Source organism: Buteo buteo, chromosome 9, assembly GCF_964188355.1.
Source record: "Buteo buteo chromosome 9, bButBut1.hap1.1, whole genome shotgun sequence".
NCBI lineage: Eukaryota > Metazoa > Chordata > Aves > Accipitriformes > Accipitridae > Buteo > Buteo buteo.
Genome location: NC_134179.1, coordinates 32,061,697 through 32,077,442, shown reverse-complemented (window position 1 = coordinate 32,077,442; position 15,746 = coordinate 32,061,697). Strand labels below are relative to the sequence as shown.

Below are 15,746 nucleotides of genomic sequence, written 5' to 3'. Positions count from 1 at the left end.
AAGACACATTACTGTTTCTGATCTGTGATGGGAAAAAATGGTTGCCTTCACTGATTAATATGACGCTAGACAGCAACTAACATTGGTTAATAAGTAAACTGCAGCCTTTGTACTAGTTGAACTGGATACCTGGGAGTGTCTGATACAGTTATTTCTTAAACAATTTGTTTCTCTGCTGATCAAAGTCTTGTCATTCATAACTGACTCCCCAAGTGTATTTGCTAACTTCCCTGACCAAAAGGAACCATAAAGGTGATAAATCAGGTTCAGCTTTGAACTCCAGCCAAGCACAGCATGCTGATTATATCAGGCTATGCTAAATTACTCTTACTTTAGTTGTATGGGTTTATTGTGCTGAAACCATAAAGATACCTGAATTGCAACTAAGCACTGCAACCAGTTTGAAAACTGAGATCAAGAATTTCGGAAAAAAAAATTGACTTCTATCATATCTAGCCTAACTGACTATTTGCCTTTACAGAAACAAAGATGGGTTTAATACACTGAATATAGATTAAATTCTCTTATGCATTTCATTTGAATAGATGTCCAGCTGTTCTGTTTGTGAAGACTTAAAAGCTAGATCACATTCATCCCATTCATTAAATGCATGCAGGAAAGACAGCCACACCAAGATAAACACACTTCCTTACTCCCTTTTAAGGGGATGAGAACACCAAGATTTTGGGCATAGAGCTGTCCTGACAGGGTTTAATTACACATTTGATCTAGTGTGAAATTTATTATTTGGTGTCTGGTAGAACAAAACATTTTTGAGCAAAAATTATCTGATGCTTGATACCATGTAGAGGCCTTGTTTATAAATTCAGAAAAATTTGTTTTGCTTATACACCTATAAGCTTGAAGTCTAGCCTGAGAGGTCCAGAAGCAAGCTTCTAACTATTTAAATATGTGCTATTCTGAGTAAGATACTCAGAGTCAGCTATGGTACCCTATTCACTGCTGTGTAGTTCTTCTATGAATTTCACACACAAAACTGAGGTGGTTCTGAATGTATGTGCATTATGTATAGCTGCGCTTTGCCTCTTCCCGTCTTTGCCCATCGTAATCATGATTCTCCTTCAATCTTCTGAAAGTGAAAGAGAATCCAGCACTATTTCCTTCTCTGGATAGTTCAATATTTGAAAAAAATTGATTTCTAACACATTTTGAATAAAAGCATAAAACTTTCTTGGATTCTAGCATTTTTCTTCGAATAGTTACGTGGAAAAAGAATGAAAAAAAAAAAGGCGAGGGGCACGGAGGAAAGGTGTTGATAAGGCAGAAAAACAAGTTTCCAAATAGTCAAGCATGGTGTTCATGACATCAGGTTCCATAAGACTGGCTAAAGATGAATGGGAACATATTCCTTTGATGGCCTTCTAGTTCAGTACACCTGGCATGCTTGGAAATGTCCATGCTTTAATACACAATGCAAAAAGAACAAGGACTTTGGTTGCTTTTAAATATCTTTGGGACATTATTGTTCCTTCCTCCTTTCTTATTGCTTGCACTTTAGGAAAGAAATCTCTACCTCACTGAAGTAAAGAGGTGTTCTGCCACTGAATTCATTGATACGAAGATTTCATATGGCTTTATCAAGTGTTGTTTCTAACTGTTGGAAAGACAATATTGTAATTTATAAGGGAACATTACCTGACAGTCTTTCAAAGCATTCTGTACTGAAGCCTGGTCTCCAATTTTCTGTTGCTGTTTCAGCTTCTTCTCTTGGGTTTCAAACCAAGATTTTAGGCACTGCACATTATTTTCATATTCTGTCCAGGATTCCTGCAGACCTTCCAACAGCTGGATCTGCAAAGAAATATGCGTATATACTTTCCCATACAATTACTTTTATTGTTGGGTCAATTAAATCAGTGAAGATCAATGCTGACCAGTGCCTTCTCAATATTCAATTCTTTCAGAATTTAAAAACAGAATATGCATTCAAATTTAAATATATCTGCTATTTGTAAAAAAGATCATAACAAAAAACATGCTTTATCCAGAAATAATTATATAGCGATAACATATTAAAATATTATGACACACTGAAAGAAGCTAGCACTATACCAGAACATTTTTATAAAGTGGAATTCTTTTCAGAGATCAAGGGCCTCAGGTTTTCCCAAATAAAACTAAGCATGCAAACATACATTTTATATTCCTTGCATATAAATGCAGTAAAGCAGATGAGGGTTTATATTACCTCCTTTGTCAACTGACTGCTTTAAAGTTACTTAGATTTTTCTGATTGTTCTAGGCATTATTCAAAGGCAAATGAGGTAGCACTTCTATTCTTAAAAAAAAAAAAAAAAAGAAAGAAATAATAAAGCAGAATTTGAAAGCAACAGCATTGCCATAAAAAGCATTCACATTACTTAAGACAAACTCCACTCCAGGGAATGAGCCGTCTTACTTAGCTGTACTTTTAGTTAGAACTGGGGAAGGATGTGATGGTCAACAGCAGCCTTGGCCACAGTGACAATGAGAGAGTTGTGAATGAAGTAAGGAAAGCAAGTAGAAGACTAAAGATCCTTAGAATAGCAGACTTTGGTTTGTTCAGGTCCCATGGGAAGTTGTACCGAAGAACAAAGGAATCCAGGAAGCTGGTTGATCTTCAAGGACAAATCCTCAAGTCACAAAAGTGACAAGTCCACAGAAAGTGGATTACAAAGAATGGGCCTACAAGCATGGTCTGGCCATGCAGCGCTGATGTTAGGAAAGCAAAATCTTGGCTGGAACTAACTAGTGAGGGACAGAAGCCCTTCTTGTTACTCTTCACAAGTACATCAGCAACTAATGGGAAACCACAGAATAATCTGAAGCACACAGTGTCTTCTTTGCTCTGGTCTTACTGACAAGGTCTCCTCTCATGCCTCCCAGGTCTTCATCCCAATTAACAAATTTTGGCATATAGAGGTACTAGTCATGGCAGAGGAGGAAAGAATTAGGGGCTACTTAAGTAAACTGGACATACAAAAGTCCACGGAACCAGACAGGATGTATCCGAAGGTGTCAATACCATTTCAAGGTTGCCATCTATCACCTTTAAAAGGTCATGAAGGTTGGAGGAAGTTGCTGGTGACTGGCTTACCACAAATCCTGCCAGAAGCCATTTCCACACGCATAAAGAACAAGGAACAAGCACGGTCTTACCAAGGGCAAATTGTGCCTGGCCTAACTGATTGCTTCTGCTATGATGATATGACTCTCCCTGTGGACAAGTGAAGAGTAGTAGATACTGTTTACCTTGGCTTTTTCAAGACTTTTGATATGGTATCCCGTAGGGTAGCAAAACTGAGGAGACATGGGCTGCATGGGAGATCTACAAATGAATGAACTGACCAGAGTCATCAGGCTTAAAGGTTAGTGGTAAATATTTCAGTGTCTGTCTGGCAGTTATTTACAAGATGCATGTTCAGAGTCAGGCCTGGGGTTGATATTTAATACTGTCATCAATAAATTGAATGACATGATGGACTGTGCTTTCAGCAGATTCATAGATGACACTGATTTGGGAGAAGTAGTTGATACGCTGGTGAGTAGGGCTGCCATTCAGAGAAACCTCAACAAGATGAAGGAATAGGTTCATCAATCCTCATGAAATTCAGCAGAGACAAATATAGAGTCCCACACCTGGGACAAAATAACCTTGTGCAACAACAGAGGCTGGTAGCAGGCTGGATAGAAGAAAAGGACCTAGGGGCTATGGTGGGCAATAACTTGAACATAATAAATCAGCAGTGTGCATTTGTGCTGATGAAGGCCAGCTGCAGCCTGGGTTAGATTACTGAGAGTGCACCCAGTAGGTCAAGAGAAGCAATTCTTTCCTTCTCTTGATACTTGTGACCCATTTTGGGCCCTCCAGTGCAAGGGAGAGATTGACTGAATGGGCACTAAGGTCATTAGGTGGCTGGAGCACACGACATACCAGGAGAGGCTGGCTTCATTCAGCCTGGGGAAAGAAGGCAAAGGAAGCATCTCACTGTGCTGTCCACTCCTTATGGGGAGGTATGGGGAAGACGGAGGCAGACTATTCTTGGAGATGCGCAGTAAAAGGAGAATAGATAACAGTCACACAAGTTGCAACAATGGAAATTCTGATTGGGAACGAGGCAAAAACTTGTCCCCTACAAAAGTGGTTAAGCACAGGAATGAGCTGTCCAGAGAAGTTGTGGAATCTGTCCTTGGAGATTTTCAAACTCAGCTAAGCAAGTCCCTGCGCAATCTGATCTAACTGTAAAGTTAGCTCTGTCTGAGAAGGAGGTTGGACTAGATGACCTGCAGAGGCTTCCAACCATTATAATCTTATAGTTCTATGTATTTTGAAAGTTCGCTACAGAGCAGTGAGGTTTTTTTCTTTACCTTTTCTGTTATCAGGCCTTGCAGGATCTGCCAACGTCTGTTCATTGCTCCGAGTTGTTCAGCAAAATCAGTTTTGTCACTACGTTTACTTTCAACATCCTGGCTGCTAATTTGTAGCACTGATTGGTTCACAAAGTCTACTGTCAATTGTTTGCAATTTAAATCTATCTTGAAACCCTAGAAGAAAAGAAGGGAATAAAAAACCCCAAACATAAGTACCATAATTTCTCACCTTCCTGCAAAGCAGAGGAAAAATGTTCACAAATTACAGCTTTACCACAATTTAGCTAAAAGGGTTTTTAACAACTGACCAGCAATTAAAAACATTGTTAATTTTTCCTAAATACTGAGAAATAAAGCAGCAATACACTGCCTTTGGAATAAAGAATCTGCCTCCCCCCCCCCCCCCCCAAAAAAAACCCAAACCCAAAAAAACCCAACATCTGTAAACGTATTGATATTGGTCTCAAGGACCAGATTTAAGAAAAATTGGCTATATTTTTTTTTTCACTTTATTTAGTCTCACAATTTTTAATACAAAACCAGATAAGATGGAAAATATTCTTATACACAAAGAAGAATAATAGCCAAGAAGTAAAATGATTTTTCAGGAGGCTAGTGAAACAAATCTGACATTGAGAAGAAAGTCACTGTGTGTAGATCTATTACAAAAGTGCTACTGATATAGTTAAAGAAGTGAAATTGTGTTATATCTATACTCCTTAATAGTTATCTGAATATATAGCATCTCTCCTTTTTGCTTCAGATACCAATCAAAATTATCTTGATCTGTAAACCACTGGCCACCTTCCATTCAAGAACAGGCTACACTTTGAGGAGAAGGTGACACTATGCAAAGAATTCATAAAACAACTTATATAATTTGCAAAGTGCATTGTGGTTTTGGATAAAAGACAGATCTAATAAGGTTTAATCATGCATATTTGTTTGGATTTACCCGGAAATTAAGGTAAGCATATTAAAAATTATATTCCTGCCATAAATAAACAGCAGAGTAAAAGTAATTTGGGCTTCTTTTCCACATTATCAAATATTAACCAATTATAACTTGTGTACAATTCTAACCACTCCATAACGTAAGGGGTTTTTTTTCCTTAAATCACTTATACTTTACATATGTATATATATTGAATGGGGGTAATTCAAAAGGGAAATCAATAACATTTCCACTCAGTACCTTGTACTTCTGGACATAATCCTGAATGACTTTCTGTCCTACTACATTTTGTATGTTCTCTTCATCCTGCTGAATGACATTTTCCATCAGGGAAATCCAGCTCATAACTTCAGTGATAGCATGGCGAGAGGGAATTTTGTCCATCTGGAGCTGTAGAGATAACAGACTTAAAATGCATGTTGTGAAAAAAATGGACAAGAATTCCTTGCTTTGCATTACCATAGTACATTTCCTTTACGTGCTCTTATTATCATGTTATTCTACATTCCTAACATATCACTGAAGTTTATAAAAAGAAAAAGAAGTAAAAAATTAAAAAAATAAAAAGAAAGGTTTTAACAGGAGATATAAGGATGCATGCAGTTATACAATGTAAGAAAATATTATATTAAAGGCTTTTTATTTCCACTCTTATTTGTACAAAGAAACTGGACAAACACAATGATTTCATTTCTGACTTCCTAAAGGTTCTGCATTCTCATTCCAAAATTCTGTATTGGCCTTATGTAGAAGATCAACTGTAACCTATGCTTTTCCTGTCCTTGTAAATGGCTAATGAATAGACCCATGGAAAATAATTTTGTACTACTCTTCTTGTGTGGTGATTTCTAAATGGGCTGATTTTGAGTAGTACCTGTTTTTTTCTTAAAAGACTCACTTTCAACATTTGATACAGTAGCGCTTGCTTACATTTAGTTACTTAGAAACGTTTTCTATGACATTTTTAGATAGACATATATATTCTGCATTACAAGACAATTCAGAGAACTACTGAACAACATTATTTTTTTAATGTAATAGACTCAGTTAACATGAGTTACCCTTCCTCTCTCCCCCTACATTGCAATGATATTACTAATTCTGAGAGCATTCCAAATTATAAACTGAAGTGATGGCTTACACTAATAACCTCCTAGCAAATAAATACTAAACCAACTTTTAGACCAGTATAATTCTTTAACTTCAGTATTATAGCATTAAACTCCCCCCTCAAAACAGCACAACCAAAACCCTCCTGCTCCTACACACACTAGCAGGAACCTTGCACAATGTTTTTAGATTTATTTTGTGTTGCACAGACATGAACCCAGTCTATTCAATTTGAACAAAACCACCATCCAAACCTGGCAGGGCACAGGGATGTGAACTTCCTTTTTCCAAAAGACATACCAACATGTTGAAAAAACCCTCATCTGTTCTTTGGTTAAAATTTAAGAAATGTAACTGTGAAAGTCTGAAATTAACACCAATTGGTGTTAGACAGTATGGCTACAGGATTTGGACATAAGTGTAAGCTTTCCCACATTAAAACAGGAGTAACTTTGTTCCTATCTTGCCTCACATGGATAAATTGAGGAAGGGAGCAAATATCTCTCAAAGGCAGTGCCAACCATACGGTCTGAATTTTCTGGAATATGAGAGGCCAGCACTGGCTTTCCTTACCTGGTGCAATTTCTCTTGTACTGCTGGGATTTGTGTGAGCAGCTCTGTCCACTGACTGTCAATGTGGGACAACCCTGCACGCAGTGCTGCCGTATCCACTTTCTTCAGCCTGAGGAGCTGGTTCCCAGTACTCAGGACAGAAGATTTCTGTGATGATTTAGCATCCACTTCTTTTGAAAACTCCTGTAAGGAGAACCATTTTTGTGGAAATAATCAACTATTTGTTGTACTTAAAACTTTACCTCAGAAAGCTAAGAATATCCTCCCTTCCCTTTAAAAATGTGTACTTTAGTGTTTAGCAGCTACACTTCAGACCAATTGAGAGCAACAATTGTTTACTGTCATAAAACCATTTTCTGTTTTCAGAATCATCAAGCTTTACAATCATTGCATATAGCAAAGGAGTACTTAATGTGCATACACATCAGGTTTTTGAAGGACAGCTCACCTATAGAAGTGGATTTTTTTTTTTTTTGCATAGTCACTACTTCAACGATGAGAAAAAGTATAACCATATAATTGCTTGACTATTTATTTGTAATTGGAGAGAAAAAGGTGTCCTAGGTCCATGAATGACTTACCAAAAAGGAGTTCAGGTGGTCTCGGACTGTTTCCAGTTCCTGAGGAACTGTCAAAGACTGCTGGCTCCAAAACTCAAGTCGCTCCTTTGCAGATTGCAACCAATGTGTCAATTCATTTGATTCATTCTGATACCTGTAAAGATGTTTAAAGAAAACTAAAACAGTCATCACTGCTTCGCACTTCCAACTGAGCAGTCTCTCCTCCAATTTTAAAAAACCATGATTGAATTTTAAAGACTGGCATGGTATGACAAAGCTATTATTTTAGCCATTACACCCATAATTCCTAACAGTGCCTTTGTTTTACCTCTTAAGAAAAACTAAGTTTAGTGAAGGACTAGTAACTGGGTTACAAACCTGTTCGGGCAAGCTGTAACAGCACCCCACCCCACACACATAAACAGATTTTTGCTTTCCATTAGAAGGCTCAATCTTCCAAAAAGCTTTACCACGAGGTCTCTCAGAGCAGAAATTTAATTTTTTTTTTCAGAAACTATGTCCATATCATTTCATATGCCAAGCAAGTAATGAGATGTCAGAATAAGAGTGTCTCCACATAACCTTCATACATACAAACCCTTTATGTATCTCTCTTTAAAGGCTAGTGAGCCAACAAACCAGGGATACTATGAATAATAGACAAAACTTGTATAGCATTTAGGGAATTCATTTCAAAAGTAGCATATAAACATATAGTAAAGGCAGCTAAAAGCTTCCTTCCATATATGCAATGACACAGACCCACAAGAACCCAGCAGTGGTAATGCCCCTACAAAAACATGTTGAAGCTACTCATGCTACCTAGCAAAGCACACACCCTTTCTCATCAACCTGTATGCACATGGAGCTTCTAAATTAGTCATCTAAATAAGATATCTTCTGACTTCCTCCCACCAGCTCCTATCTGGTACATGTTTTATTGCAAATGAGAGAGTATGATAGCACTTCTATGGAAAAGAAGTAGGATATTGCAGAGTAGTCAAACCATCGTATGCATCTCAAAGTACTTTCTTTTAAATGTTGAATCTAATAGTTCTGAGTTCAGAATGACTTTGACCTGAACAGTGCAGGTGAAGTAGTTTATACTGTCCATTACATCAGCATTACCTTGTCCAGTGCTTCAGTATTGTCTCCAGCCTGTGAAGCTCCTTGGTAACCTTGCTGGTGTTACTTAACCAGTGTTCTCCTAGTTGGTTCAGTTGACTTTCGAGATCTGAACAGCTAACAGAGAAAAGGAGCCTTTTCCCATCATCTAGCACTTGGTATAACTTAGGTTGGTATTCAGTGAGGTTAGATCTCAGATGCTGTAATGACAGAGGAGATGGTTAGATAGCTCTGCAGGTCTCTGGTACCACACTTTCTCAACATTTAGTTTTCTTTTATTCTATTTTGAGCATATCTAATGTCACCATGGCACATCACATTTTTTGCCCTCTGCTCCAGGTCTAGAACTCCCTGAGAACCATCATAGAGGTAACCTGCTCAAAATCTGAACGTGCTGTCACAGAACCCCTCACTGCAATATGTCTATTGATACCTCCTTATGATGAACTCCTCCTCGGTGTAGATATTTTACACTTGAAAAGAATATTTTCAAAAGAATCTTCATGGAGCAACACCATTTCTGAGAGAAATTGATTAAAGTGTCAGAACTTAGTCTACCATCTGCTGAAAACTTTACTTCAGTGAAAGTTAAAGGTGTCCAATATCTATTTATTAACAGTGGCCACTCTTCAGCCCTTTCAATGCCTATTTTCAGCTCTCTGGTCATCCAACTCTTCTTTTACTGATCTACCCTCCTGCTATCCATGGCTACAAAAGAGAAGATCACCCCACCCATCCAAATCCCTGAACACAGAAACCAATTGTTATGGCACAAAAAAGCAAAAAAGGTACTGAAAAAGGAAAGGCTGTTGATACTCTGACTCTGAATCCAACCTGGAGCAGAGATAGATTTCATTTAAATGGTGACTTATGGATGGGTAAAGAATTCGTATATGTCGGCAAATCTACCTGCCAAATTCCACTATCATTACACAAATAGTACAGATTTTAAAAACATCTGTATCTTTGACTAAGGTTGAGCACAAAATGTACATGCATTCCCATTTTTTAGTTCTGTTGAAACTAAAGTGTGCAAAACTACCAGTCTCATGGCGAGTACATAAAATTTCTATCACTCTTCTTATTTTCTCTTTCACATAAATAGAGCTCTAATAACAGAATATTAAATTTATATATGTGTGTGTCTATGTAGATACTTACATACAACATATAGACACAAATAAATATAACTCCTACAGAGTAGCATAAAAAAATCTAAGATAGTTATAAATTAATTATGATGGATTTTTAACCTAAATGTGGCCACAGGGAGAGAAAAAACAAAGTATTAAAAGTTATGCCACAGCAGAGTCTGAGAATCTGGATTTGAATAACCTAATTTATGTAACTGACAAGAGAAACAAAAGAGGAAAACTAATCTAGGGTCAGGACCAAAACAATCAATGCCTAGCATTAAACGAAACCAAAATAAAACCCACGCACAATAGATTGCTTAAGTTCTCCTCATACCATTGCAAAAGCAGAAAGCTGTCTGGTAAAAGAACAATATACATAAAAAATTCAGAGTAGACAAGAAGTCAACTTGAAAGAAAAATTTGACAGACATTTTTCTGTAAAACAAAACAAGAAAACAAAAAAACCCCAACCAAAGTGTCTGGTGTATAACGAGACAAAACACTAGACCAGAATTCTCATTTTGAGAACAGACTGAAAAAACAGGATGTGGTAGAAAACCTATATTTAAACTACTAGTTCTTGTTGCATTTGAGAAGGAAGGCAACTTGGGGAACCACAGGTTGTTCAACCCCACCTTGCTCTTTGGAAAGATCATGGAGCACATCCTCTTGGAACCCATTTTCAAAGGACTAAAAGGTTATCAGGAATATTCAGCTTGGATTCACTACCTTGACAACATTATATGACAAAATTACTGTCTCTGTTGATGAGACTGAATTCAGCATGGCCTTTGACACTGTCTCCCACAGGACCCTCCTCTGGAAGCAGAGAGAATGGGGGCTGGATAAATGGACTGTTACATGGGTTGAAAACTAGCTGCATTACCAGTCTCAAACACTAGTGATCAAAGGCTTGATGTCTGGCTGGCAGACTGTAATGGGCAGAGTACTCCAGAGACTGTTGATATTTGAGCCCAAACATCTTCAATGTCTTCATAATGGCATGGATGATGACAGAGAGCAGTACCTCAGTAAATTTGTGGATGATACTAACGTACGGAGAGTGGTTGAGACAAAAAATGGCAGACCTAGTCCAGAGACACTTTGATAAACTTGAGGTTGGAGGCAGCAGAAACTCAGGAGGCTCAACAAGAACTGCAAATTCTGTGCCTTGGGCAGACTAACCCCATTTTCTCAGTACAGGCTAGGAAGGGAATGGCTAGTGTATTTAACCTGGCATCTTCCATAACCAAAACATCATGAATAAGGCAAGCCACAGCACTGGCCTACTTTAGGACTGTAACAACCAACTTAAGTTATTTTATAGTCTTCACCTACATGGTGCTGATGAGGCCACATCTTGTGTATCTGATTCTGCTCTGCCCCCACCTCCCACCAAGTTCAAGAAGAAGGTAGTAGTCAGGGCTGGTGTAGAGCTATTAAGACGTTTAGGCACCTAGAGCACATGTCCTTTAAAAAGAGGCTGAGGGAGGTTTGCTTGGTTTAGACTGATAAACAGGAGGATAAGGGCCAGTCTAACAAAGGCTTACACTATTTGGAGTAGAATCAAAAAGATGACAGAGGTAAATGCTCCTCAGTAGTGCCACACAATATAAAAAAGACAATGGTGACAAGCTGAAAGTTGAAGATTTAGATTGGGCATTATAGAAAACCTTTTGAGTAGTAGGTGGTGCAGCACTGCAATTGGTCCCCAGCTCACCTGTGGGATCTCCATCCTTTGAGGTTTGCAAAGCCATTGCTGATCCCCTCCATGGCAACTGTTCTACTTCAAGTGGGAGGTTGGACTAGGTGACCTTCAGAGGTTCCTTTCATCCAACTTTTGCATAAAGAATGCCTAAAAAGCACCAACCTGAAAAAGTGTAATCCGGTCTGTAAGCCTGTCCTCCGTCTCTTCCACCAAACCAACAGTGGGGATGCTACCTTCAACAGACTCCAGCTGTCTGCTAAGTTCCTGGTAATCTTCATCCAGATGCATCCAGGTCTGCAAACACAAATTATCCATGTATATGGTGAATATTGAATCTGCGTGTCTAGAATTTTTATTACTTGCTTTCTCGATCTGAAATCCTATAGCTGCATGGTTGTGATTGTACAGAAATAACAGTACAAATGTCCAGTGAACCTATAATAAGACACCATCTCTGTGTCAAGCACAACTTTTAGTTAGAACACATGGATAAAGCTGTCACCTTCTCCTTGTCAGCTAAAGTTAAGTAGCTCTTCTAAATTTAGAGGAACACAACTTGTGTCACCTAAAGGTCACAACAGCTAAATAGCAAAGATTGCACGTAGTTTATCAGTGTCTTGTGTGTAGGACAAAAGGGACTGATATCCATCAATTCTGACCAATCACAAGAAATCAACATTATAGAATAACCCGGTGGTTGATCACAATGGCAGTACAGAAAAGACCACAGAAATTCTCACCTCTAGAATGTATTCCAGCTCCACACCTCGTTTATGAGCCAGCTTTAATACAGCTGAAGCTTGTGTCATTAGCTCTGAATGTGACCGAGTTTCCTTCAAGAGAGCAAAGCTACTCATCTTTCTAAAGAGTGTTTCCGTCAGGATCATGTGAGACTCCAACCCCTGAAAATATTCCTGAGAAATTTGGGTGTGAGGGAGAGGGTAAAGAAAATAATAGAAAAGAGAAAGTACAATTCTTACTCAATTCATTACCACTAAACCAACATTTTAAGACAACAGCAGTACAATCAAGTATCTGTAGACATAGAATCAGGTAAACTTTTCACTCTATCAACATTTCACAAAATCCAACACACAATTTAAAAAGGACAACAGCCTTTTTAAAGAAAGAAAGAGATCATCCTTTCCCCGCAAATTCCACCCCAACTCTCATTCCATAAACAAAAATAGCTTAAATCAGATATACACCACCAAAAATTCTGTGTAATAAAAAAAAGTGGAAAATTCTTCTTACAGTTTGTAGGTGCTATTAGCAAACACAAATTTCTCTTGGGAAAAATGGAGTGGTGGATGAAATTGCTATGTAGCATGACATGACAAGAACAGGAACTTTTATTAGAATAAGGAAGAAGATGCAATTTGCCCGGGTTCACCTTCAACAGAGCATTTGAAAATCATTCAGCCAGAACAGTTCATTGATTCCAATTTAAAATACAGTAAGTTTTAATATATCCTGATTTAATACTGGCCCACCCTTCTGAAAAGCTCCTGAACCTTTAAGAACAGAAGGTTAGCAATTTGCTGTGTACAAGCTTACAGTCATGATTAGTCCAGAAATATGTCACAGTTTCTCACCTTATGTTTGTCAAGTAGCAACTGAACCTCTTCCTTAGAAGCAACAATCATTTTCTGGCCACCAGACATCTTTTCTTGGCCTGTTTCTACCAGGTCAGCCAGGTCCTGCAAAGCCCGTTCATACTGCCTCTTAAGAGCCAGATTCTGATTCAGGTCACTCCGTCTGGATCCAATGATCATCATGAGCTCATCATACTTATCCTTGGGGGCAAAAAGCAGCAATGATGATCCTTATTTCACACCTTACATGTCTTCCTAGAAGCAACCTTACTGTCCCTGTATTCTTCTGTGAATACTAGCAGAATAACATCTATTCCCTGCTCAAAAGACTATGCAGATATACTGTCTTCATTGATAAATTAACAAGTCACGATTTAAAGAGAGAAAAAATTAAGCAAGACCTGCAACTCTTTCAAGTGCATATATTTGGGAACAAAGTTAGCAGAGTCCCAAAGGCTTGCTTTAAGTAGCAAAGGAGTAGGGTGATTGGGCTTAAGTCATCCAAAACCAGATTACTGTGTGGCTACTGCACACTGCAGATGCTGTTTACATTTGGCTTCTTATATGGCAGAGGGTTGGATGGACTCCATCATGGCTACAGACTATAGGCATCTCAAAGCCAGATGTTTCCCTCTCCAGCCCCAGTAGCTTACTGGTAGCAAGCAAGATACATACACCCTGTAAAAACCAAACCAGGCCTAGAATAGCAATATACTTTATATAGAACAGTAAAGTCCAGAAAAAGTGCAGTGTGTACTTCACAGTGTGCCCCTACGGCCAAATTACAAAATGAACCAAAAGGAAGAATCTCACCAGTTTCCATGTGTTATTACTCATCTTGCATTCCTCAGCCATGAAAGTGAGGAAAAACCCACAGATGCTTTTCTTCACCTGAATAGGACTACCTTCTTCTTTTGGTTTTGAGAATTGTATTCTCAGAACATATGTCTGACTGTGAGGATAAGCCCATACTTTTGATCAAGACAAGACATCCAGAAACGAATAAACCAAACTATCTCTATGAGCATCCAGTGTAACAGCAAAGTACCTACCCTCAGACTGCAGCTGGCTGTCCTAGCTTTAAAGAGAAAATTGTGAGAAATGCAACTATCAAAAAAAGCAAAAGGAAGGCTTTTCTAAAAACTGAAATCAAGAGCGGGGGAGGATATCTATAGATGTAATCTGACAGGAAAAAAAAAAAAAAGCAGAAGGCTCTAAGACCAAACGGATAAAGAACTGGGCAAAAGACACATTTGCACAAACTTTTGTCATTCATTTTAAATTGAGATCACTGTTTTGTTGGCTTAATAAATTTATGGTCCAGTTTCATCTGTTTTCTTTGCTTCCAATTTATTATTATGTCATTATAAAGGGTAAAATTCAGCGATAAACCTTCTCCTTGATCTTTCCTTAAGCATTGCCCTGCCTCAGCACCAAACTGCTCACAGAGGAGTTTCAACAGCCTTATAGAAGTTCTGGATCAATTACCCACATGTATCTACATGTATCTACTTCAGAGAGCCTTAAGATAAAAGTCCTGCTACTTAGGTGTGTTCAAAACCAAATCTAACTGAAAGCATGCAGGAACATGATAGCTGTTCTAGTAAAAGCAGAACATTTCCAGTCTCAGGTCACACTTAGCTATCTATCCCCTTTCACCCCCCTTGGTGTTTTCTAATGACAGATGTGAGAGAACTAAACCCCAGATCACGAGACAATGGTTAGAACACGGATCAACTTTCAGCAGACATTTATGTTTACATGCTTAACTTTATCTGTTTGAACTGAGAGTCAAGAAGAGCTGAAAGAAAACATGTTTTTCTGTGTTTTTATGATTAATACTGCTAATAATAGAGATGTTAAAAAATCTGGAAATGCAAAAGTAGAAAAAGTAGGTGAATCAGAGAGAAAATATTCTTTATACACACAGAAATGCTTTTAAATACACTTTCCTGAACTGCCTTATGAACAATAAAAAGGAGCATATTAATATCTTTGATCTCACCAGACAGATCTAGGATGGAGCTTAAGAACCATACCTGGATCTTAGACAGCTCTTGCACAGAAGATTGGTCAATTTGTAGCTTGTCTACACGCTTCTTTAATTCATTGATTCCAGCGTCTAGTTCCTTCAAACCTTCTTCTGCCTGCAGTATGACCTGTATTTGAAAATTACATCATTTAGTTTGAAGGTTTAATAACAATACTGTAGCTGCCATACACATTCTCTTTTCTGCCTGAAGTATTAATCAGTACTTCAATCTGCTGAAATTTTAAAGGATACTGTAAAGAAAAAGTATTAATTCAAAGTTGGGAGACCCTGGCTTGCTTCTTAAAGTTAAATACAATATGGCATTGTTATTTTTTTAACAACAAGCTGTTTTAGTATCATACGCTATTTTATACCAAACCTTGCTGTGAAGTTCCATGCTTTCAATTATATAGCACAGGCACAAAAGGACTATTATTTTTTCTAATACCTTCTTCTAAAGCATTCTTTTTATTAACACTCATTCCTGTCATATCTGAGTACCAATCAAACAACCATCAAAGCAGAAGACACATGGTACAGCAAAGAGCTGTACATAGTTCCCTTTCAGGACCAGAATAGGG

General features: G+C 38.0%; 1 protein-coding gene and 1 long non-coding RNA gene across 2 annotated transcripts in view; one reads left to right on the top strand and one right to left on the bottom strand.

Moving 5' to 3' along the window:
• SYNE1 (spectrin repeat containing nuclear envelope protein 1) overlaps window positions 1–15,746 on the bottom strand; it is a 319,748-nt gene that overhangs the window by 60,249 nt on the left and 243,753 nt on the right. Inside the window, exons 104-113 of the mRNA XM_075035971.1 lie at window positions 15,173–15,292; window positions 13,134–13,334; window positions 12,279–12,452; window positions 11,701–11,832; window positions 8,698–8,894; window positions 7,591–7,723; window positions 7,010–7,192; window positions 5,567–5,716; window positions 4,369–4,545; window positions 1,657–1,812 (exon numbers count right to left, since the gene is read on the bottom strand). Coding sequence (XP_074892072.1) covers window positions 1,657–1,812; window positions 4,369–4,545; window positions 5,567–5,716; window positions 7,010–7,192; window positions 7,591–7,723; window positions 8,698–8,894; window positions 11,701–11,832; window positions 12,279–12,452; window positions 13,134–13,334; window positions 15,173–15,292 — 1,623 coding nt within the window. The remainder of the gene's footprint in view (window positions 1–1,656; window positions 1,813–4,368; window positions 4,546–5,566; window positions 5,717–7,009; window positions 7,193–7,590; window positions 7,724–8,697; window positions 8,895–11,700; window positions 11,833–12,278; window positions 12,453–13,133; window positions 13,335–15,172; window positions 15,293–15,746) is intronic.
• Window positions 1–15,746, top strand: part of LOC142034516 (uncharacterized) — a 52,740-nt gene that overhangs the window by 22,435 nt on the left and 14,559 nt on the right. The window lies entirely within an intron of this gene.